This window comes from Pristiophorus japonicus, chromosome 17 (genome assembly GCF_044704955.1).
Source record: "Pristiophorus japonicus isolate sPriJap1 chromosome 17, sPriJap1.hap1, whole genome shotgun sequence".
NCBI classification, from domain to species: Eukaryota; Metazoa; Chordata; class Chondrichthyes; family Pristiophoridae; genus Pristiophorus; species Pristiophorus japonicus.
In genome coordinates this window covers 63,519,972-63,545,512 of record NC_091993.1, presented here as the reverse complement: position 1 = coordinate 63,545,512, position 25,541 = coordinate 63,519,972, and the positions used below count along the sequence as shown (strand labels likewise).

General features: G+C 46.9%; 1 protein-coding gene and 1 non-coding gene across 5 annotated transcripts in view; one reads left to right on the top strand and one right to left on the bottom strand.

Annotated features, from left to right (window-relative positions):
* shisa4 (shisa family member 4) overlaps positions 1–25,541 on the bottom strand; it is a 112,502-nt gene that overhangs the window by 41,688 nt on the left and 45,273 nt on the right. For all 4 annotated transcript variants that reach the window (XR_011587518.1, XM_070859372.1, XM_070859371.1 and 1 more), the window contains exon 2: positions 18,563–18,740. Coding sequence is in view for 3 of the 4 variants with exons in the window: in XM_070859372.1 (XP_070715473.1) it covers positions 18,563–18,740 (178 nt within the window). In the remaining variant the exon portion in view is untranslated. The remainder of the gene's footprint in view (positions 1–18,562; positions 18,741–25,541) is intronic.
* trnay-gua (transfer RNA tyrosine (anticodon GUA)) lies at positions 17,665–17,757 on the top strand. The gene is made up of 2 exons: positions 17,665–17,701; positions 17,722–17,757. It is a non-coding gene; the product is annotated as a tRNA-Tyr (tRNA).

Here is a 25,541-nt window from a genome sequence, read left to right as displayed (position 1 = left end):
CATACTGAATGGCGGTGCAGACTCGAAGGGCCGAATGGTCTACTATTGCTCCTATTTTCTATGTTTCTATGTTAACTTTCTGTGGTTTGTGTACAAGCACCCCAATTTTAACTCCCTCAGGCCTGAGTAAAAATTACAGTCAGGTCTCAATGATGTCATCAGTCCAGAACAATCAATATGTAAAGAAGGACCCTGTTGGCTCCGGGCGCCTGTCCTTGCTGCCTGCTCAGGTGAAAAGATTAAAATTGCAGATGTTGCGATCATGGCGGCTTTCGGACAGGTAAGAGCCGGGGCGATTTTAACTGCCCACTCGCCAGGTTTCTGCTGAGCGAGTAGGATTAAAATCATCCCCAAGGTCACCCAAATCCTTCTGAATCCCAATATTTACTAGTCTCTCAACTTCAAAAAAAATATTCTGCTTTACCATTCTTCCTACCAAAGTGGATAATCTCACACTTACCCACATTATACTCCATTTGCCACCCCCTTGTCCAATCCCTTAACCTGTCTATATCCCTTTGCAGACTCATTATGTCTTCCGCACACTCTCCCAACTAGCTTTGTATCATCAGCAAACTTGGATCCATTACACTCAGTCCCCTCAGCTAAGTCATTAATATAGATTGTAAATGTCATGTTTGTAACCTTCACATAACTGTAACCAATATGTAACGACACTGTATACAACTGTGAAATACACATCTTGACCACAGGGAGTGAACTTGTGGGAGACACTCCTCAGCCAGGTACTTAAAGGGAGGTTGCACGCAGGCTCAGCACTCCTTGGTCCGGGGAATAAAGGTGCAGACCTTGTCTGCAGTATATGCCTCGTGTGAATATGTTCTAGAGTTGAGAACTCTACATCTGGTGACGAGAAACGGGAATCACTGAACCACAAGGATGGCCACCGGTAGCATAGAGGAACGTTTCTGTGTGGGTGAGGACTGGGACGATTTTGTGGAGCGACTCCAGCAGACCTTCGTCACAAAGGACTGGCTGGGAGTGGAAGTGGCTGACAAGCGGAGGGCGCATCTACTGACAAGCTGCAGGACAAAAACGTACGCGCTGATGAAAGACCTGCTTGCACCTCTCAAACCGGCTGACAAGTCCTTCGAAGAGCTCAGCCAGCTGATCAGCGAACATCTGAAACCGGCAAGCAGCGTACACATGGCCCAGCACCGGTTCTACACACACTGGCATCGGGAAGGGCAAAACATCTCGGACTTCGTTGCAGACCTGAGGCGCTTGGCCAGCTTCTGTAAGTTCACAGACGCCTGCAGGGGGGAGATGTTAAGGGATTTTTTACATTGAGGGCATTAGTCATGCCGGTATTTTCAGGAAGCTTATTGAGGACAAGGACTTGACTTAGGAAAGAGCAACTTTGATAGCTCAGACCTTCTTGGCGGGGGAAGAGGAGACCAAGGTAATTTACACAAGCAGCCCTGGTTTTAACGTAGCGATGAACCAGGGAGTTAATGTTGTAAAAGTGATACAAAACCCCGCAGGCAGGCAAGGGCAATTCGACACCGCCCAGGCAGGCAGGCAAGGGCAATTCGACACCGCCCAGGCAGCAACAGGCTCTTGGATGCGACAGAAACAGAGGCATCAAGAGGAACAATGCGTCCCGTGATGGGACAATTGACACCCATCACCAGAGTGCTTGGAAACAACCAAGGGGACAATCAGAGAGGAATGCCTGGTAACAGACTCTTTGTGAACAACAATCTCAACCAATGCTGGAGATGCGGGGGTAGACAGACTGCTAAAAGCAGGAATTGTAATGCCAGAGGACATTTGACTAGAATGTGCAAAAAGGCTGCAGCGAGGCTAATCTATGAAACAGAGGAATCAGACGAGGGGTCTACAATGCAGGATGATGCCTGGGGCCAAGCCATGGATGTTGAGGTTCAGAGGGTTCATGTAGCTGACGTCCGCAGCTCATACACTAAAACGCCACCCATGATGATGAAAGTTTTATTGAATGGCATCCCGGTGCGGTGGATACGGGAGCCAGCCAGTCCCTTACGAGCGTCCAACAATTTGAGAGACTATGGCCACACGGAGCTAGAAGGCCCAAACTGGAACGCATTGAGACGCAGCCACGCACGTACACCAAAGAAATCATCCCAGTGCTGGGCAGTGCAAACCTGGTGGTAACACACAATGGATCACAGAACCGCCTGCCACTCTGGATTGTTCCGGGGAATGGCCCCGCACTTTTGGGAAGGAGCTGGCTAGCCGAGATTAACTGGAAATGGGGAGATGTGCACGCCATTTCGTCTGTGGAGCGAAGTTCATGCTCGCAGGTCCTACAAAAATTCGGGTCACTGTTTCAACCTGGTGTCGGAACGTTCAAGGGCACCAAAGTGCTGATACACATCACCCCGGATGCCAGACCAGTGCACCACAAAGCCAGAGTGGTGCCTTATGTGATGCGTCAGAAAATTGAGAGTGAATTGGACAGGCTGCTCAGAAAGGGCATAATTTCATCCGTTGAATTCAGTGACTGGACAAGTCCCATCGTTCCTGTCCTTAAAGCAGATGGCTCGGTCAGGATCTGCGGTGACTACAACGCCACCATCAACCGAGTGTCGCTGCAGGACCAATACCCGCCCCCGAGAGCGGAAGACCTTTTTGCCACGTTGGCAGGTGGCAAGCTGTTCACTAAGTTGGACCTCACTTCGGCCTACATGACTCAGGAACTGGCTGAAGAATCCAAGCTCCTGACCACCACCAGCACAAGGGACTACTCATCTACAACAGGTGTCCGTTTGGCATTCGTTCAGCGGCCGCAATCTTCCAGAGAAACATGCTTGCTCAAATCCATTTCCGGCACAATCGTATTCCGAGACGACATCCTAATAACGGGTCGAGACACCGAGGAACACCTCCACAACCTGGAGGAGGTGCTACGCCGACTGGACCAGGTAGGCCTGCAGCTGAAAAAGGCCAAGTGTGTGTTTTTGGCCCCTGAGGTCGAGTTTTTGGGCAGGAGGATTGCCGCAGACGGGATCCAGCCTACCGAATCCAAAAGGGAGGCGATCCGTCGTGCGCTCCGGCCCGGCAACGCATCGGAGTTGTGATTCGTTCCTGGGACTTTTGAACTATTTCGGGAACTTCCTCCCGAACTTAAGCACATTGTTGGAGCCGTTACATGTGCTCCTGCGCAAGGGTTGTGACTGGTTCTGGGGGGACTGTCAGGAACGGGCTTTCAACAAGGCATGGAACCTGCTTTGTTCTAACAAACTGTTAACGTTGTATGACCCCTGTAAATAACTAGTTTTAACATGCGATGCATCATCATACGGGATTGGGTGTGTGTTGCAGCAGGGAAATGACGACGGCCGACTACAACCGGTGGCTTATGCCTCCAGGTCGCTCTCCCAGACAGAGCGTGGGTACGGCATGGTCGAAAAGGAAGCACTCGCTTGTGTTTGCGGTGTGAAAAAGATGCACCAGTATCTTTTCGGCAGACCGTTCAAGTTAGAAACGGATCACAAGCCGTTAACATTCCTGTTGTCTGACAGCAAGGCTGTCAATTCCAATGCGTCAGCTCGCATACAGTGATGGGCTCCCACGCTGGCTGCGTATGACTACACCATACGGCACCGGCCAGGCACTGAAAATTGCGCTGACGTGCTCAGCAGGCTTCCGCTGGCCACCACCGAGGGGGCAACGGAGCAAAGCGCTGAGATGGTCATGGCCATTGACGCTTTCGATACCGCAGGCTCCCCATCACAGCCCGCCAGATCAAACTCTGGACCAACAGGAACCCCCTCCTATCCATGATAAAGAAATGTGTCCTGACTGGGGATTGGGCGCCTGCACACGGAGCATGCCCTGAGGAGGTCAGACCGTTTCAGAGATGGATGAATGAGCTCTCCATCCAAGCCGACTGCCTACTATGGGGCAGTCGGGTGGTCATGCCCCAGAAAGGAAGGGAAGCATTCATCAGGGAACTCCACAACGAGCACCCTGACATTGTGCTAATGAAGGCCATTGCCCGGTCATATGTATGATGGCCGGGAATTGACTCAGACCTGGAACACTGGGTTCGCAGGTGCACGACGTGTGCCCAGCTGGGCAATGCCCCCAGGGAGGCCCCGCTCAGCCCGTGGCCCTGGTCACACATCCACGTGGACTATGCGGGCCCGTTCATGGGAAAAATGTTCTTGATTGTAGTCGATGCATACTCGAAATGGATCGAGTGCATCATATTAAACTCGTGCACGACATCCATCACCGTGGAGAGTCTGCGTACGGTTTTCGCGACCCATGGCTTGCCGGACATTCTGGTCAGCGACAATGGCCCGTGTTTCACCAGCCATGAATTCCAGGAGTTTATGTCGGGTAATGGCATTAAACATGTCCGGACAGCACCGTTCAAGCCGGCTTCCAATGGCCAGGCAGAACGTGCGGTTCAAGTCATAAAACAAGGCATGCTCCGTATCCAGGGACCCTCTCTTCAGTACTGCCTATCGCGCCTCCTGCTGGCCTATAAGTCCCGCCCGCACTCGATCACGGGAGTCCCGCCAGCGGAACTCCTCATGAAACGCACGCTCAAAACACGGCTGTCCCTCATTCACCCAAGCCTGGCAGACATTGTTGAGGGCAAGCGACAGTCCCAAACCGAGTGCCATGATCGAAACTCAAGAGGGAGGTGTATAGCAATGGATGACCCGGTATTTGTGCTTAACCATGCACTAGGACCCAAGTGGCTTGAGGGCACCGTAATTGGTAAAGAGGGAAATAGGGTCATAGTGGTCAGACTAAACAATGGGCAGATATGCCGCAAACATCTGGACCAGGTAAAGAAAAGGTTCAGCATGGACACTGAGGAACCTGAAATAGACCATGGGATGTCAACCACACCACTGCCAGTGAACGAGCAACAAGGAAAGTCAACAGCATGCACAGTCCCTGCGGCCAGCCCGGAACCAACTCAGACCAGAGACACATACCACGACTCAACCATCAGAGCCCCAACTGCGGCGCTCCACGAGAGAGCATCGACTGCCTGAAAGACTCAATCTTTGACCCAAAGACATTGGGGGGGAGGTGATGTCATGTTTGTAACCTTCACATAACTGTAACCAATATGTAACGACACTGTACACTGTATACAACTGTGAAATACACACCTTGACCACAGGGGGTGAACTTGTGGTCAGCCAGATACTTAAAGGAAGGTTCCATGCAGGCTCAGCACTCCTTGGTCCGGGGAATAAAGGTGCAGGTCATGAGTGACCTTGTCTGCAGTATATGCCTCGTGTGAATATGTTCTAGAGTTGAGAACTCTACAGTAAATAGGTGAGGCACAAGCATTGTTCTTCCGGCACTCCACCAGTAACACCCTGCCAACCTTAAATGACCCATTTATCCTTTTTCTGTTTTTTGTCCTTTAACCAAATCTCAATCCATGCTAATATATGTCCCCAATCCCACGAGCCCTAATTTTTTGTAATAACCTCTTGTGTGGCACCTTATCGAATGCTTCCTGAAAATCCAAATATACTACATTCACTGGTTCTCCCTTATCTACCCTGCTAGTTACATCCTCAAAAAATGTTAACAGATTTGACAGACATGATTTCCCTTTCATAAAACCGTGTTGACTTTGCCCAATCAAATTGTGAATTTCCAAGTGACCACATCCCTAGTAATAGATTCTAGCATTTTCCATACTACATCTAGTTCGCCTTCTATCATCCTGGTAGTGGCACAATACAATAATAATTTAGTTGTTGGCTAATCATAGCAATCAATGGGCCTGTAACAGACCCAGACATGAGGCGAGGGAACCCCAGTGGTGGAGAGTTTTGGGAACCATAGGTCCAAAGTCACCTGCTCCTCCCACGCACATCATGACTCAAATTACTCACATACTGGAGCACAAAATGTTATTTACTCCATCTCTCTGGTTATTGCTCTCAATTACTCTCTCTCGCATTCACTCATTCATGTGGTCACCCTCTTTCACACTCTCTCTCAGAAGTCTTACAGATTCAGAAATTTCATCAGAGAAAGAGATCATTCAGTCCATCACCCCTGAGCCCGTGGTAACTCCAGATCAGAGCTGCCTACACTTGACTTTTCCAGCTCTTGCCTGTAACATAGAGAGTGATAACTGAGAGGCTTATACTGAGGGTAACAGAGAGAGTAATAATTGAAAGCCTTATACTGAGGGTAAGAGAGAGAGTTATGACTGAGAGCCTTATACTGAGGTTGCTGCTCGTAAGGAGGCAGCGACAAGTGCCTCGATGCGCCCTTTGGAGGATACTAAGATCACCATCATAGGCGGTCCCTCGAGCGAGGATGACTTGCTTCCACATGAGTTCACAGATGTTTCAATGAAGGACCCGATATTCCAGTCCTGAACTACATATTGAACGGTGGAAACATACAAACGTAGACATAGAAAATAGGTATAGGAGTAGGCCATTTGGCCCTTTGAGCCTGCACCGCCATTCAATGAGTTCATGGCTGAACATGCAACTTCAGTACCCCATACCTGCTTTCTCACCATACCCCTTGATCTCCCTAATAGTAAGGGCTACATCTAACTCCTTCTTGAATATATTTAATGAATTGGCCTCAGGTTCACCACTCTCTGGGTGAAGAAGTTCCTCCTCATCTCGGTCCTAAATGGCTTACCCCTTATCCTTAGACTGTGACCCCTGCTTCTGGACTTCCCCAACATTGGGAACATTCTTCCTGCATCTAACCTGTCTAAACCCGTCAGAATTTTCAACATTTCTATGAGATCCCCTCTCATTCGTCTGAACTCCAGTGAATACAAGCCCAGTTGATCCAGTCTTTCTTGATATGTCAGTCCCGCCATCCCAGGAATCAGTCTGGTGAACCTTCGCTACACTCCCTCAATAGCAAGAACATCCTTCCTCAAGTTAGGAGAACAAAACTGTACACAATACTCCAGGTGAGGCCTCACCAAGGCCCTGTACAACTGTAGTAACACCTCCCTGCCCCTGTACTCAAATCCCCTCGCTATGAAGGCCAACATGCCATTTGCTTTCTTAGCCGCCTGCTGTACCTGCATGCCAACCTTCATTGGCATGCAGGTCTCGTTGCACCTCCCCTTTTCCTAATCAGATAATATTCTGTCTCTCTGCTTTTACCACCAAAGTGGATAACCTCACATTTATCCACATTATACTTTGTCTGCCATGCATTTGCCTACTCACCTAACCTATCCAAGTCACTCTGCAGCCTCATAGCATCCTCCTCGCAGCTCACACTGCCACCCAACTTAGTGTCATCCGCAAATTTGGAGATACTACAATTAATCCCCTCGTCTAAATAATTAATGTAAAATGTAAACAGCTGGGGCCCCAGCACAGAACCTTGCGGTACCCCACTAGTCACTGCCTGCCATTCTGAAAAGTACCCATTTACTCCTACTCTTTGCTTCCTGTCTGCCAACCAGTTCTCAATCCACCTCAGCACACTACCCCCAATCCCATGTGCTTTAACTTTGCACGTTAATCTCTTGTGTGGGACCTTGTCGAAAGCCTTCTGAAAGTCCAAATACACCACATCAACTGGTTCTCCCTTGTCCACTCTACTGGAAACATCCTCAAAAAATTCCAGAAGATTTGTCAAGCATGATTTCCCTTTCACAAATCCATGCTGACTTGGACCTATCATGTCACCTCTTTCCAAATGCGCTGCTATGACATCCTTAATAATTGATTCCATCATTTTACCCACTACCGATGTCAGGCTGACTGGTCTATAATTCCCTGTTTTCTCTCTTCCACCTTTTATAAAAAGTGGGGTTACATTGGCTACCCTCCACTCCATAGGAACTGATCCAGAGTCTATGGAATGTTGGAAAATGACTGTCAATGCATCCGCTATTTCCAAGGCCAACTCCTTAAGTACTCTGGGATGTAATCCATCAGGCCCTGGGGATTTATCGGCCTTCAATCCCATCAATTTCCCCAACACAATTTCCCGACTAATAAGGATTTCTCTCAGTTCCACCTTCTTACTAGACCCTCTGACTCCTTTTATATCCGGAAGGTTGTTTGTGTCCTCCTTAGTGAATACCGAACCAAAGTACTTGTTCAATTGATCTGCCATTTCTTTGTTCCCCGTTATGACTTCCCCTGATTCTGACTGCAGGGGACCTACGTTTGTCTTTACTAACCTTTTTCTCTTTACATATCTATAGAAGCTTTTGCAGTCCGTCTTAATGTTCCCTGCAAGCTTCCTCTCGTACTCTATTTTCCCTGTCCTAATCAAACCCTTTGTCCTCCTCTGCTGAGTTCTAAATTTCTCCCAGTCCCAGGTTCGCTGCTATTTCTGGCCAATTTGTATGCCACTTCCCTGGCTTTAATACTATCCCCGATTTCCCTTGATAGCCACGGTTGAGCCACCTTCCCTTTTTTATTTTTAATCCAGACAGGGATGTACAATTGTTGTAGTTCATCCATGCGGTCTCTAAATGTCTGCCATTGCCCATCCACTGTCAACCCCTTAAGCATCATTCGCCAATCTATCCTAGCCAATTCACGCCTCATACCTTCAAAGTTACCCTTCCTTAAGTTCTGGACCATGGTCTCCGAATTAACTGTTTCATTCTCCATCCTAATGTAGAATTCCACCATATTATGATCACTCTTCCCCAAGGGGCCTCGCATAACGAGATTGCTAATTAATCCTCTCTCATTACACAACACCCAGTCTAAGATGGCCTCCCCCCTAGTTGGTTCCTCGACATATTGGGCTCGAAAACCATCCCATATGCTCTCCAGGAAATCCTCCTGGAAGATGTCTGTGCGTGGATTTTTTTAACGTGTGGTGACCGTTGCTCATCAGCCACCACACGGGCTCGACATAGCTAGGTCTTTATCCAGTGGTAAGGGTTAACCAGGACAACTGGAGACCTGCTCTGCTGCACGGGCCTAGCGCGCACACATATCGCACTGTGGGTTGGCCCATGCTGCCCCTGGGCCCTCGGCTCTGCTGGGCCCTGTACCCTCATTTGTCGCACCTCAGCCCACGATCTCTTGCCGCTCCTCCGCCACAAACCAGTGCAGCAATACTGAAGCACTGAGGATGTGGAAAGCTTAATTTTTTTTTTAAATTACTATATTCTGGGGAGCTAAGAGAGACACAGAGGAAAGCTGTAAGCTTATCTCAGAGGGAGTCAAGCCTGGGGCAGCAGCAGGAGTAGGAATGTGGAGGATCACTGACAGATTGGGCTGGGGATTTGGTGGGGCTGAGTACCCGAGAGTGGAGAAATGGAAGGCTGCATGATGACAGGAGACTGGGGTGTGAGAGGGTTGAAGAAAAAAGGGGAGAAAAAAGGTGAAATAGAAGTGACAGGCTTGGGTCATCAGCAGCAAATGGACACTGGGAGACTCAAGTTACGTAGGCCTGGTCAGTGGCAAGATTCACAGCAAAGGAGATGCCATCTTGAAAATCGATTCCGGTAAAGAAAGCAGCATAAAGCACCTTGGCAGTTGAAGCTCAAAGGCATGAATGTGCTCTTTCAGTACTTAGCGCCTTACAGCATTGCTAACTGACCCCTTGCTAGAAAGCATGGTCTTCTAATATCGCTGCACTCCTGATACATATCTGATGATGTTCTGAGAGTGCACTGGGGTGAAGGGCTGCCACGCCACCTTTAAAGTTGCCCTGCTACTGACAAAGAATTAGCTCCAGCAACTGAACAGAGGGAAACTGCACCATTAAAGAGGCAGCTTTGAAGGTCCTGGGTACAGGAGTTCCTCCACAGAAGAACATCAGAATTAGGAGGAGTAGGCCATACAGCCCCTCGAGCCTGCTCCGCCATTCAATAAGATCGTGGCTTATCTTCGACCTTAGCTTCACTTTCCCGCCCGATCTCCATATCCCTTGATTCTCCTAGAGTCTAAAAATCTATCTATCTCAGCCTTGAATACATTCAGAGACTCAGCATCCACAGCCCTCTGGGTAGAGAGTTCCAAAGATTCACAACCCTCTGAGTGAAGAAATTCCTCCTCATCTCGATCTTAAAAGGCCGACCTCTTATCCTGAGACTATGACCCCTGGTTCTAGACTCTCCAGCCCGGGGAAACAACCTCTCAGCGTCTACCCTGTCAATCCCCCTCAGAGCCTTGTATGTTTCAATGAGTTCATCTCTTATTCTTCTAAACTCTTCTATCGGCCCATTCTACACAATCTCTCATCATAGGACGGCCCTCTCACCCCAAGAATCAATCTAGTGAACCTTCGTTGTACCACCTCCAAGGCAAGTATATCCTTCCTTAGATAAGACCAAAACTGTACACAGTACTCCAGGTGTGGTCTCACCAAGGTCCTTGTAGAAAGACTTCCTTACTCTTGTACTGCAACCACCTTGCAATAAAGGGCAACATGTAATTTGCCTTCCTTATTGCTTGCTGTACCTGCATGCTAACTCTGTGTTTCCTGTACAAGGACACCCAAATCTCTCTGAACACCAACATTTAATAGTTTCACACCATTTAAAAATATTCTGTTTTTCTATTCTTGCTACCAAAATGAATAACCTCACATTTCTCTACATTATACTCCAGCTGCCACCTTACTGCCCACTCACATAACCTGTCTATATTCCTTTGTAGGCTCTTTGTGCCTTCCTCACAGCTAACTGTCCCACCTAGAAGGGAGGGCTGTAGGAGGTCCTCCACAGATGGGAGGGCTGTAGGTGGTTCAGGTAACTTCAGCGAAGAACTTGGCGATCTCCAAAGTCTGCTTCCAATGATCTGTAGTGATCCCAATTGGATCCTGGGCTTCATAAATAGAGGCAAAGAGTACAAAAGCAAGGAAGTTATGATGAACCTGTATACAACACTGGTTCGGCCTCAACTGGAGTAGTGTGTCCAATTCTGGGCACCGCACTTTAGGAAGGATGTGACGGCCTTAGCGAGGGTGCAGAAAAGATTTACGAGAATGATTCCAGGGATGAGGGACTTCAGTTACGTGGATAGACTGGAGAAGCTGTGATTATTCTCCTTAGAGCAGAGAAGGTTGAGAGGAGATGTGATAGAGGTGTTCAAAATCATGAAGCGGTCTGGACAGAGTGGATAGAGAGAAACTGTTCCCATTGGTGGAAGGGTCGAGAACCAGAGGACACAGATTTAAGGTGATTGGCAAAAGAATCAAAGGCGACATGAGGAAAATCTTTTTTACGCAGCGAGTGGTGAGGATCTGGAATGTACGGCCTCAGAGGGTGGTGGAGGCAGATTCAATCGTGGCTTTCAAAAGGGAATTGGATAAGTACCTGAAGGAAAACAAAAATTGCAGGGCTACGGGCAAAGGATGGGGGAGAGGGACTCGCTGAAATGCTCTTGCAGAGAGCCGGCACGGGCTCGACGGACCGAATGGTGCTGTAACCATTCTATGATTCTAAGAGTGAACTTCAAGTTTCAAGAGCAAGTCCCCAAACACATAGATAGCACTCGGGATCCCATTAACCGTGCCCGTATCCATGGCGATGGATAGCGCTCAGGATCCCGTTAACCGTGCCCGTATCCATGGCGATGGATAACGCTCAGGATCCCGTTAACTGTGCCTGTGTCGATGGCGAGCAGTGAATGAAGCTTCTTGAAGCTCATAAAAACATATTTGTGATCGACCATGGGAGATGACAGGCTATCTTCACTAGGCATCCTTTCTATCGAGAATGATGTGGCTCAAAATATCTTGGTTAACTATGGGCCTGAATGTGCGGCCTCTACGGGCGAGTACAAGGTGCGCACGCATTCGTAGAGGCCGGGTTTAGGTACGCGAAGCGCATGCGCCTAAAACCCAGAACTTGCAATCTGTCAGCAATCTGCTTGACAGATCCACTGCATTCGAAAGTAAAGGGCCTCTGTGGGCAGAGAGTTGGGCTATTTGCCCAGCGAATGTCCTTCAAATTCCTACAACTGAAAAAAACAGGCGGAAGGCCTGCTTTTATCATTGTATGACTTTTAAAGTACAGAAAAATACATTTTTAATAATAATTTAAACATTTAAAATCCTGTTAAATAAGGCAAGTTTATTTTTAGATTCTTTAAAATATTTTTCAAAAAATAAAATTTTTGTTTTAAATAATTAATTAAATTGCATTTTCATCTATTTGAAATATGTGATTTTTTAAAGCTTATTTTCAGTGTGTGTGTGCTTCTGGGGGTATTCCCATTTGTATCTATGTTGGCTCTATATGTACGGAAATCACATAACTATGAACGGGGATCCCCCTACTCTGATAGGTTGGGCCAGCCCACGTGAAACCTGTGATGTGTAGGAAACCTTTACGCCCCCTGGGTTAAGTGGGCCCCCATGCTGGCCTTCGCACAGAGGCCCAGGGCCGTAAGTCTTCGAACCTCCAGGACCACCAGGTACTTTCGGAGAACTGTTTGCAGTCAGAGGCATCTGCTCACGGGGAGCCTCCGACCGCAATATAAGAACATAAGGACATAAGAAATAGAAGCAGGAGAAGGCCATACGGTCCCTCGAGCCTGCTCCACTATTTAATACCATCATGGCTGATCTGATCATGGACTCAGCTCCACTTCCCTGCCCGCTCCCCAAAACCCCTTATCGGTTAAGAAATTATCTATCTCTGTCTTAAATTTATTCAATGTCCCAGCTTCCACAGCTCTCTGAGGCAGCAAATTCCACAGATTTACAACCCTCAGAGAGAAGAAATTCCTCCTCATCTCAGTTTTGAATGGGCGGCCCCTTATTCTAAGATCATGCCCTCTAGTATCTGGGTCAATGTTTTTTTATTTGTTAATATTATTTCATTTAATGTTTAGTTTATTTGTTGCTTAGCTGTAATGTTATTTTTTATGACTTATATCATTTATTATTTAAAATGTAATAAAAACTTTTGAGATTACAACTTTATTTCTGAAACTTTTCCTAATACTACATACTTAAACTCCAAGAAAGGGTGCCATTTTTCCTAAGGCCAGCCTTGCATCCCATAGTCCTTCACTGTGAATGAATCACATGATGTTTTAAATGTTGCAACTGTTGTTATGTAGGCAAAACACAGCAGCCAATATACAGACAGCAAGATCCCACAATCAGCAAATAAGATGAATGGCCAGTTAATCTATGCTGGAGGACAGGGCCCACTCCATTATAGCAGCTGGCACAGATAAGAGGCGACGCCACACCCATACCATTCAGCCCTCCTGCTCAATGACCTCGAGGTGTCGGACAGCCATGATCAAACTGAATGGCAGAACAGGCTCCAGGAGCTGAATAGCCTGCAGCTGTTTTTATGATCCTTTGACCCAGGCTGCAATACCTGTGGCACCTGCAGTCACATGGGCCATCGGCTGACCCAGCACAAAGAGGAACAGACACCTCTATCCCCACAATCACAGAGTAACAGGCATTAAGCACACAGCTCACCTCCTCCTCCCACTGAGAAACACACAGAGCACTTGGTTAGCAATTAGAAATACACAGCACATACAATGGGTTACATCAGGGCAGTGTACGGCTGCCCCACACACTGTAACATTTGGATTAACTGGTACACTGTGTTGTGATGGGGGAGAATAAGGGAGCTGCAGAGAGATGCTGTGGTACTCGTGGGTCCTGCTGTAAGGCTCAGGCCAATGGCTGGGGGAGGGGGGGGGGGGGAGGGTCCTGTTTCTGGCCAGGGTATTGGGCATATATGCAAATAACTGTTTTGTACAGGTCTAGTAAGCCGACCTCAGGACTCCTACCGTGAATGGTTGGCTGCATAAAAATCTCTTCTGTGCCTGGTTGAGACCAATGTTATCCTGAAGGTGCGTGACCTGCCAATCACCAGCTCCCGCACAGGCCAATCACCAGCTCCCGCACCAGGCCATGCACCCGCTCCCGCACCAGGCCAATCACCAGCTCCCGCACCAGGCCAATCACCAGCTCCCGCACCAGCGCCCGCACCAGGCCAATCACCAGCTCCCGCACCAGGCCAATCACCAGCTCCCGCACCAGGCCAATCACCAGCTCCCGCACCAGGCCAATCACCAGCTCCTGCACAGGCCAGGCACCAGCTCCCGCACAGGCCAGGCACCAGCTCCTGCACAGGCCAATCACCAACTCCTGGCGCTGGAGAGATACCAAGAGCGACCACTAAAATTTAAAGGGAGCATGCACGAAAACAAAATATGAGAGGGAAGATTGATTGAGATTGCCTCTTCTACTGCTCCATGATAATGTAAACCTGTGTAGGCACATCAGGAAGACTCCCCTCGATGGTCGAGGCATCTGAACCTCAGCTTTAACATCTGGATGGTCTGCTCCATCTGGAAGCCTGCATCTCTCTTCTGGTCTTGTCTGTGTGGTCTTAAAGGGGTCAGAGACCACAGCTCCAGTGAACAGCCATCCTTAAAATAATGGTGCATCCATTGATTTCCATAAAATAAAAGATTTGTGGCAGGTACAAGGTTAGGATTATCCAGGATATACGGCACAGAAACAGGCCATTCGGCCCAACCAGTCCGTGCCATAGTTTATGCTCCACTCGAGCCTCCTCCCGGCTTTCCTCATTTAAATCTATCAGCATAACCCTCTATTCCCTTCTCCCTCATGTGCGTGTCTAGCCTCCCCTTAAATACATCGATACTACTCGCTTCAACCACTCGAGTTCCACATTCTCACCACTCTTTGGGTAAAGAATTTTCTTCTGAATTCCCTACTGGATTTCTTGGAGACGATCTTATATTGATGGCCACTAGTTATGCTCTTCCCCACAAGTGGAAACATTCTCTCTGTGTCCACTCTATCAAAACCTTTCAGAATTTTAAAGACCTCTATTAGGTCACCACTCAGCCTTTTTTCAAGAGAAAAGAGGTACCTGTAGCAGGCACACATTTGCATGATTCCATACCCACAGTCCTAGGGAGTTTTTAACATTTAAAAAGATGAATTCTTGGCATGTGGGCATCAATAGCAAGGCCAGCATTTATTGCCCATCCCTAGTTTCCCTGAGAAGGTGGCGGTGGGCCTTCTTCTTGAACCTCTGCAGCCCATAATACCCTTCGTGCAATCTCACCATTCTCCCCCTCGCTTCACCCCACTGCTTGTTCAGTGAGCTCCTCAGGGCTTGAAGATCATATTTTACATGAGGGGATGAGCAAATGCAAGTTCTGTTATGTTGAGGGACGCAGTGAGACACCATCCAGCAACCACCTAGTAACCTTTCAAACAACTTTGAATCTTTTCAATCTCAGCACTATCTGCATTGGTATTCAGATGTTGGTGAAGCTATTTTGAATTAGGCTGGATAGCTCTTTTCCGGCCGGCACAGACTCGATGGGCTGAATGGCCTCCTTCTGTGCTGTAAATGTCTATATCTATGATACGGTGAAGGAACGCCCACAGTGCTGTTAGGGAGTTTGAGGATTTTGACCCGGCGACGGTGAAGGAACGGTGATATATTTCCAAATCAGGATGGTGTGTGACTTGAAGGGGAAGTTACTTTGTGTTTGGGGCCCATATGCCACATGTGTGCCTTCAATAATGCCCTGCACTTTGAGAAATGCAGGCTGGGAGTTAAAATGCAGGGCTCTTCAGTAAAGTAGTGAAATCCTTGGGCTGGGAAAACACTATCTGTCAGCTGCATGATACAGCGAGACATGGGACAGACATCGCCTTCAGTGTTGGAAAGAAACAGTGATAAAGAAAACTGAAGGCAGTATTCACCTTGACAGTCAGCACTGTCCTCGAAATCCTTTCAAGGTCTGGCTCCAGGACCCTGCACAGTTCTGGCAAGGCCCACTGCAGCTGGACGAGACCACAGTGCCATGCTGGTTAAGTGCCACACTCCAGACACTTGAGCCCATAACGCGGGCTGACGCTCCCAGTGCAGTACTGAGGGAGTGCTGCACTGTCGGAGGGGGGCCATCTATCGGCTGAGACATCAAACCGAGGTCCCTTCTGCCTGTAAAAGATCCCACGGCACTATTTTGAAGAATAGCAGGGGAGTTCTCCGCGGTGTCCTGGCCAATATTTATCCCTCAATAAACATCACAGATTATCTCATCATTATCCCATTAATGTTTGTAGGAGCTTGTTGTGTGCAAATCAGCTTCCGCATTTTCTACATTTCAACAGTGACTACACTTCAAAAATATTTTATTAGCTATAATGAGCTCTGGGGCAGCCTGAGGTACTGAAAGGTGCTTATAGAAATGCAAGTGTTTCTTTTTTCTAATTTCTTTATTCTGACTGGCTGTAGAGGTGAACTGTAACATACGATACAGAATAGACTGTGTGCAATAATAACCAGGAAGGAAAAAGGTTAACTTTCAATGAATGCATTCTTTGTGTATAAAGTGATTCACCCCCTTCTCTTGGCACCACACCATGACGCGGGGGAACGGCTTCTGAGCTCCTGTGACTCCAAGAGCTACACTGGTAGGAGTATCATTGCTGGTCAGACCACTCAAGCCGGACAGGTGGAAAGGTAGGAGCCGGACTAAAGGTGGTTCACTGCCCTCCTGGTCCCGCTAATGACCTGTCCATGTAAAGTTGCCTTTCGTCATGGGAACAACCCAGAGACAAGACCAGTCCATTACAGACTGGCAAATATTAACATGGTCTGTGGGGAACAGCGAGCTGCTGGATGTGAGGGGATATAGAGGCACTCTGATTGGAGCCCGATATCCTACTCTGGAAGAAATGGAGTGCCTCATGTGCCACTATGCACAGGAGACTCAAACTAATTCACCCCGTGCATTGCGTATCAGACAGGGGGCCTCCTGAAAGAAGGCCATATCAACCCAGAAAGGAATGTTTTGCTCTTTGTAGAAAGATTAATCCCCACGATGTTGAAAAGGACCACTGGACCAGAGAAGGAGATCTACAAGCAGTGTGACAGGGGACCTCCTTTCTGCCTCATACCCTCGAAACACCAAAAATAACAGGACTATCGGAGATAGAATCTAGCTGCTACCAGCCCACAGTCACATGGGCCTCCCCAAACTGATCATAGAACATAAGAACATAAGAATTAGGAACAGGAGTAGGCCATCTAGCCCCTCGAGCCTGCTCCGCCATTCAATAAGATCATGGCTGATCTGTCCGTGGACTCCGCTCCACTTACCCGCCCGCTCCCCATAACCCTTAACTCCCTTATTGGTTAAAAATCTATCTATCCGTGTATTGAATACATTCAATGAGCTAGTCTCAACTGCTTCCTTGGGCAGAGAATTCCACAGAGTCACAACCCTCTGGGAGAAGATATTTCTTCTCAACTGGGTTTTAAACTGGTTCCCCCGTATTTTGAGGCTGTGCCTCCTAGTTCTAGTCTCCCCGACCAGTGGAAACAACCTCTCTGCCTCTATCTTGTCTATCCCTTTCATTATTTTAAATGTTTCTATAAGATCACCCCTCATCCTTCTGAACTCGAACGAGTAAAGACCCAGTCTACTCAATCTATCATCATAAGGTAACCCCCTCATCTCCGGAATCAGCCTAGTGAATCGTCTCTGCAACCCCTCCAAAGCTAGTATATCCTTCCTTAAGTAAGGTGACTAAAACTGCACGCAGTACTCCAGGTGCGGCATCACCAATACCCTGTACAGTTGCAGCAGGACCTCCCTGCTTTTGTACTCCATCCCTCTCGCAATGAAGGCCAACATTCCATTCACCTTCCTGATTACCTGCTGCACCTGCAAACTATCTTTGATAGCTCAGTTGGTAGAGCAGAGGACTGTAGTAGCAATATGCAGCAAGATTATCCTTAGGTTGCTGGTTCATTTCCGGCTCGAAGGAGCTGGTGTTCTTTTCACCCAGGTCGGGTGGCATGGTCTTAATGTTTTATGTTTTGCAGGTAAACTCAAAAGAGTTTCATGCACAAGGACCCCCAGGTCCCTCTGCACCGCAGCATGTTGTAATTTCTCCCCATTCAAATAATATTCCCTTTTACTGTTTTTTTTTCCAAGGTGGATGACCTCACACTTTCTGACATTGTATTCCATCTGTCAAACCTTAGCCCATTCGCTTAACCTATCTAAATCTCTTTGCAGCCTCTCTGTGTCCTCTACACAACCCGCTTTCCCACTAATCTTTGTGTCATCTGCAAATTTTGTTACACTACACTCTATCCCCTCTTCCAGGTCATCTATGTATGTTGTAAACAGTTGTGGTCCCAGCATCGATCCCTGTGGCACACCACTAACCACCGATTTCCAACCCAAAAAGGACCCATTTATCCCGACTCTCTGCTTTCTGTTAGCCAGCCAATTCTCTATCCATGCTAATACATTTCCTCTGACTTCGCGAACCTTTATCTTCTGCAGTAACCTTTTGTGTGGCACCTTATCGAATGCCTTTTGGAAATCTAAATACACCACATCCATCGGTACACCTTTATCTACCATGCTCGTTATATCCTCAAAGAATTCCAGTAAATTAGTTGCCTCCAACACAGGCATTAATATCTGTAAAGGATTGCGTAAAAACAAGAGCCAGAATATGCCATAGCTTTCCTCCAGCCATCTGCCCGAGCCTGTTTCTGAACATTACGGTTACGCACCGCCTGTGTATAACTGGGATCACTGAGACCACATCGACTGACCTGAGGTTCATGTGCATACAATACTTCTGTTGTTTTTCAGTGATGAGCTCCATTGGGTTCAGGCAGCAATAGCGATATGAGCAGTTTCCACAGCAGGAGTGTAAAAATGAGCAGTCGATGCCCGAGCGCCAGTTTCCCTGTGTATCCGTGTACCACAAACAGTCATTGTCTGCAGACACTGTGAGAAAGCAGAAGACAAGATATCAGAGAAATAAAAAGGGAAAAGCATCAAATATTTCATCACAACAGCCAAAATCCAGGAATAGGCATGATGTCTAAAAATACACAGCTTTCTTTACGGGAAAGAGTTGATTTTTGTCTGTTGAGTGAAAGTAAGGGAGTGATAGTAAATATCTCTTAACTTTCAGAAAGTATTTAATAAAGTCACTCACAAACAAATTGTGACTAAAGTAACAACTTGTGGGTTCCAAGAAGAACAGCTAGATAATAGGATACAGGATAATAATCATCAGAATACTGGTGAAGGTATTGCAGGGTGTACAGGGTATTGATCTACAGAGCAACAAGGTGTTCACATAACAGTATCTATCTACATAGTCTTCACAGTCTTGCCTATGCTACATTCTCCATATCCACAACTTTGTAATGCTTTTCATTTGAAAAATTATAATTGGAAAACTGTATGTAAACATTTTATAATGGATAAAACAGTTGCCTGTCATAGCTTGTTGCTGAACCAATCAAATCACTTAAAATACTTTGAGAAAAATACTTTATCATGTTTCCCTTATTAACTGAAATTTCTTCTGTCCAAAAAAAGTTTTAAAAACGTATCTTTCTCAATATGATTAATTTTACACGGGGAATATCTTTGTGCTTTTAATGCTTTTATTAAAGGTTGTAGTTCCAAGGCCTAGCACAGCCTGTCCCAGAAGTGTGACCTTCAAATGGATATTTTTTAACCTTCCAACAGCTGGAAAGTTTCTACTGTATGTGTGGATTGACATCACCCAAATCCAGGTCGCTGGTTGGCGCATGGGCAGATACAGCAGGAGCAGCAAGTGATCATGGAGCGACGTGACCGGGAGAGGCGTGAGTTCGGGGCCCAGAAGAGGTGTAGGCCCAGAGGCAGCACAGGCCAGCCCACACTGCAATATGTGTGCGGGCTAGGTCCGTGCAGCAGAGCTGGACCCAGTCGTCTTGGTTAATCCTTGCCACTGGACCAAGACCTGGCTCTGACATCTTCCACCCTTCAACATGTAGTTCGGGATCTGGAATATTAGGTCCTTCATTGAAACACCTGTGAATTCATCCCTTTTTGACGTGGAAGCAAGTCATCCTCGTTTCGAGGGACCGTCTATGATGATGATGGATTGTAGTCATGTACAAAGTTTGTACAGCAGAGAAACAGGCCATTCAGCTCAACTGATCCATGCCAGTGTTTATGCTCCACACGAGCATTCTATGTAGGTAAGTGGGGCTAATGCAGAGCTCCTTCAATGAGCCGGCACATGCACGATGGGCCGAATGGCCTCCTTCTGTGCAGTATGATTCTATAAGAGTAACCACCTCACCCTTGGACTTGAAAGCTTACGGATCACTGAATGCAGTGTGGACTGGGTTCATCTATTCCCGACAGCTGACTCATTAGGGATACAAAGTTAAGGTACCGGGCCAGAGGCAGGAGGACAAAGAAAATGTTATGAGTGGGATGGTTCAAAAATCCAAACGGCAGGTGAGTTATACAAACTGACTGGCATCCTCCTGTTGATATCCATTAGCATTTTATTAAAGATCTGTTGAAATAATTATCAAGGGCTGAAGGGCACTTCTTTGTCTCAGAGTACATTCACTGAACTATCTGATATGAAGCATTCTCACAGGATTTCCTCTAACAATGCAATATGAATGAGTACAAAGAATAAGCAGGATGTCGGACATAAAAAGCAGGCAAATAAATTGGGTATTCAGGGTCTCCAGGCTGTAAAGTACATAAAGGTCACAGAAAAGACACAGTAATATAAAGGGAAGTGTATTTTGGACATTTACAACCATTTCCTTCATTTTGTAAGCACGCTGACAATCACGTTCTCATGTGGCAATAGATGGAAATGAGGCAACAGAGGGCAGACCATCTGACGCCATTTATAGTTTATGTTTCCAGTCTCTGTTCTCTTTACTTAGTCTCACCAATGTACACTTTTCGACATCGATTTATTATTAACCATTTCTCAGCCCAAATTCTCAATCTATCTCAATCCATCTGCACCAGACCAGTCTGCCCCTGGTGCAGTCCAATATTGAAGGAAAGATTGCAGAACTTGTTTAAATGGGAGAAGAGGAGAGTGGACAGATCAGATAGAACCACTGTATGGAAGGTGTCGAACGTTTGGGATGGATTGCCTAGCGAGGCGATCGGTGCTGACACCAGTCATTTGGTGAGAATATCAGTGAGCGATGGATGGTGAGGGAGAGCTGTTATTGAACCCTGGCCACACCAGTGGACAGTGATTGTATTTTCTGTCCTGTACACTCCCATTTATTTCATGTGTATATCTCTGCCACTCCTCCACAAATAGAAAGTACTCCTTGATGCATTGTAAAAAGTGTTTCCCACTTTAACTGTATTTATTACTTTTAGCCCAGCCTATCTGACCAGTGCTGCAAATTTTCTAGAACACTTTCTATTACAACCCTCTTTTCTTCGGAGGTTGTTCAATGCTTTCTCTCTGGATCTAGTGTTTTGTAATTCCTTGGCCTGAATTTTCCTCAGCACTATGCCTGATTTTCAGGTGTGAAAATGGACAGTTGCCCAATATCGCTGTCCTGTTGTTCTTACACACCCCTCTGAATTGTCTGCAGATCTCCCCCCCTCTATCTCATCTCCACTGTAATGCACACTGACAATTACATCGGTTCTCTAACTATTCGTTAGCTCTATCCATATGGATAGCCCCTAGGACATCCTATGTCTGATCACTGGTAGAATCCCTCAGTAACTTTGCCATCCACTCCATGCCCTTTTCCCCCTCCATCTCTCTCCTGAAAATGTTATAACCAGGAAGTGAGTTCCAAGGTCTGTCTAAACTTGAATACATAGTTATTAATAATGCCCCTTTCTCCAATTCTGTTTTGAATGCTTTGTGATAAAAGGTTACTGCACAAGATAAGAACTCATAGGTTTGGGGGTAATATATTAGCATGGATAGAGGATTGGCTAACTAACAGAAAACAGAGAGTCGAGTTAAATGGGTCATTTTCCGGTTGGCAAACGGTAACTAGTGGGATGCCACAGGAATCAGTGCTGGGGCCTCAACTATTTACAATTTATATTAATGACTTGGATGAAGGGACCATGTATAATGTAGTCACGTTTACTGATGATACAAAGATGGGTGGGAAAGCAAGATGTGAGGAGGACACAAAAAATCTGCAAAGGGATATAGACAGGCTAAGTGGAATATAATGTGGGAAAATGTGAGGTTATTCACTTTGGTAGGAAAAATCAAAGAGCAAATTATTATTTAAATGCTGCGGTACATAGGGATCTGTGGGTCCATGTCCATGAAACACAAAAAGTTAGTATGCAAGTACAGCAAGTAATTAGGAAGGCAAATGGAATGTTGGCCTTTATTGCAAGGGGGATACAGTATAAAAGCAGGGAAGTCTTGCTACAACTGTACAGGGCGTTGGTGAGGCCACACCTAGAGTACTGTGTACAGTTTTGGTCTCCTTATTTAAGGAGAAATATATTTGCATTTGAGGCAATTTAGAGAAGGTTCACTTGGTTGATTCCCGAGATGAAGGGGTTGTCTAATGAAGAAAGGTTGAGCAGGTTGGGTCTATACTTATTGGAGTTCAGAAGAATGAGAGGTGATCTTATTGAAACATATAAGATTCTGAGGGGGCTTGACAGGGTAGATGCAGAGAGGCTGTTTCCCTTCATGGGGGAATCTAGAACAAGGGGGCATAGTTTCAGAATAAGGGGCCGTCCATTTAAAACTGAGATGAGGAGGAATTTCTTCTCTCAGAGGGTTGTAAATCTGTGGAATTCTTTGCCCCAGAGAACTTTGGAGGCTGGGTCATTGAATATATTTAAGGTAGCGATAGACAGATTTTTGAACAATAAAGGAGTGAAGGGTTATGGAGAGCGGGCAGGGAAGTGGAGTTGAGGCCATGATCAGATCAGCCATGATCTTATTGAATGGCGGAGCAGGCTCAAGGGGCCGTATGGCCTACTCCTGTTCCTATTTCTTATGTGAGTTCCCATAAAACCCACTCAATCCTGACTCCTAGTTTTTGGGACCCCTTGTATTTTTCCCAGTTTTCCCAATTTTTTTAAATTTACTTTCCTTGCCACTTGTAAAGCATTGGTTTCATCACTCTCTACCTCAAAGCCTGTTTCTTTCCCTTTCTCCTCTGTTGTATTATCTCAATTATTTCGAATAGAAGCCTTCTGCTTCCATTCCAATGGCTTCATTACTCCTTATTTCCCAAGCAACATACCATTCGGGACTCCCAGTCATGGTGCAAAAATATCTGTCTATCCTCCTGAACGATGTTCCCTTTAAGCTGTGCAGCCGGACAGCTGTCTGGAGCTCCCACACAGCCGGCACACTGGCTCTTAAATAGAAATATCAGCGCGTGCGCGGGAATTTGAATGGGCCGCACAGCCAGTTAAAGAGGCCACACTCCTCCCCAAAATTAAAGGGAACATTGCTCCTGACGATAGTAACCTCCACTACTACAACTCTCCCATTCAAGTAGGTTACCTGTTCCACGGTGGCACAACATTGCTCAGGCCTAACCACCCCTTCCCAGTAGTTGTCATTGCCAACCTCCGTTATCCAATATGTGGGCCCAGGAGAGGCGTGAGTTCGGGGCCCGGGGCAGTACAGGCCAGCCCACACTGCGATATGTGTGCGCACTAGGTCCGTGCAGCAGAGCAGGTCTCCAGTCGTCTTGGTTAACCCTTGCCACTGGACCAAGACCTAGCTCTGTCAAGCCCGTGTGGTGGCTGGTGTACAACGGTCACCACACGTTAAAAAAATCCACGCACAGGCATCTTCCACTCTTCAACATGTAGTTCAGGACCTGGAACATTAGATCCTTCATTGAAACACCTGTGAACTCATCCTTTTTTGGCATGGAAGCAAGTCATCCTCGTTTCAAGGGACTGATGATGATATCCAGTGTCTGTTGGACCAGTTCCAGTGCGTGGGGCGGGGGGGGGGGGGGGGGGAGGGGGAGGAGTATAAATGCAGACAGTACCCCTGAATGAATGAAAACGGGGTTAATATTACCACAGAGGCAGGATCTGAGCGGAGAAGGCGGTAGTGGGTGCAAAACGTAGATGATCGTGGGATGCATGGCAATGTCCAAATTTCAACATGGATGCCTCATTGTCATTTTACTTCCGGTTTCCCATCGCCAATGCACGCGAGCGGGTACGATGCGCAGCAGCATGAGGCAACTACAACTGGATTACCTAGAGGCCCATTGCACTGGTGTAATCTGGAGGAGTTGGGAGAATTGTAGAAGAGAATAATAAATCGAGATGGAGTCAGGAAGGATGCAGCGAGGGCGAGGAAGGAGGTCCTATTCCCCAGTAATGGAAAGGAAAAAAACGCTGGCATGACAAAGAGGCTGCTGGAGGTGACTGAAGAGGAGTATAGTGCTCCATACCTGGATCCAGCGCAGAAGGTAGCTTAATGACCTGACTAGGTCAGGAAAGGTGAGCACAGTTGCAGATACACCTACATCCGCAAGCGCACATCCCCATCTCTCCACTCTGTCTTGTCAAGCATATTCCGTCACATCATTCCTCACACCCACCTCAAGTACAGCAGCACCCATCGTTCTGCTTCAATATACATCCTCACCTCCCCTTTCTCCATCCATCACTGCCACTCAGCCCAGTCGCTATATAATCTGACACCTTAGTTCCTTCTCAACACACTTCCTCAAACATGTCCTCAAATGAATGCCAGTGACATCACTGTTACATGTTTCAGTGGGGGAGCATTTGGGGAACAGTGATCATAATATCATCAAGTTTGCCATAGTAATGGAAAGGACAAAGAACATAAGAATAGTTATCTGGAGGAGGGCTAATTTCAGTGAGTTGAAAAGGGATCTGACCCAGATGGATTGGAATCAAAGATTGGGAGGTAAAACAGTAATTGAATATTGGGAGGCCTTCAAAGAGATTGTGGTTCGGGTACAGAGTAGACACATTCCCAAAAGGGGGAAAGGAAAAGCATCCAAAGCTATAGCTCCCTGGACAACAAAACATAGAGATTAAAATGAGACAGAATAAGGAGGCTTGTGACAAATGTAAGGTATACAATACGGTAGGAGAACCAAGCCCAATGCAGAAAGTACTGAGGAGATCTAAAATAAAAGGGAACGAGGGGCAAAGAGAGAGTATGAGAATAGATTAGTGGCGAACATAAAAGGGAAACCAAAAGTCTATGGGAGAAAGCTGTCCCGGAGCGCTATGGGAAGGAATGATTGAAAAAGGGAAGTGAAATTGATTATTTCTTTGAATTTCTTTTGCGATTCACCTTTATTTGGGGAGTGTACTTTATCGGGAATGTTTCTTGTGTTTTTTCTGCCGATTTTTTTGTGTTGCCGGGAGGTCTCTCTCTCTCAGGGCGCCCCGAAGCCGGCTCTTTAGCTGGGGATTTTCAGTTGCTCACCCGGCCGAGCGCCCTGAGAGAGATGTGGAACGCCTGCCTCAGGGTGCAGCAACTGAATCTTTTGGCTGCCGTCGCAAACCATTTTCCGCCGCAAAATTTAGCGACCCGCCGTCATTAGTGCCCTAAGAAGCTTCCAACTGAATTTCCACCCCTATGATCTGCCACTCTCACTGAATGCACGATATCCATCGGATGCACACATGCCTTACAGACACTGGCAGGAGTAAAGAGCAGAAAGTACAAGGGAGAGAGAGGGGAGCAGAGGTGGGCACAACAGATCGCCAGTTAACATCTGCGGAGCAGAAGACCCTATTTAT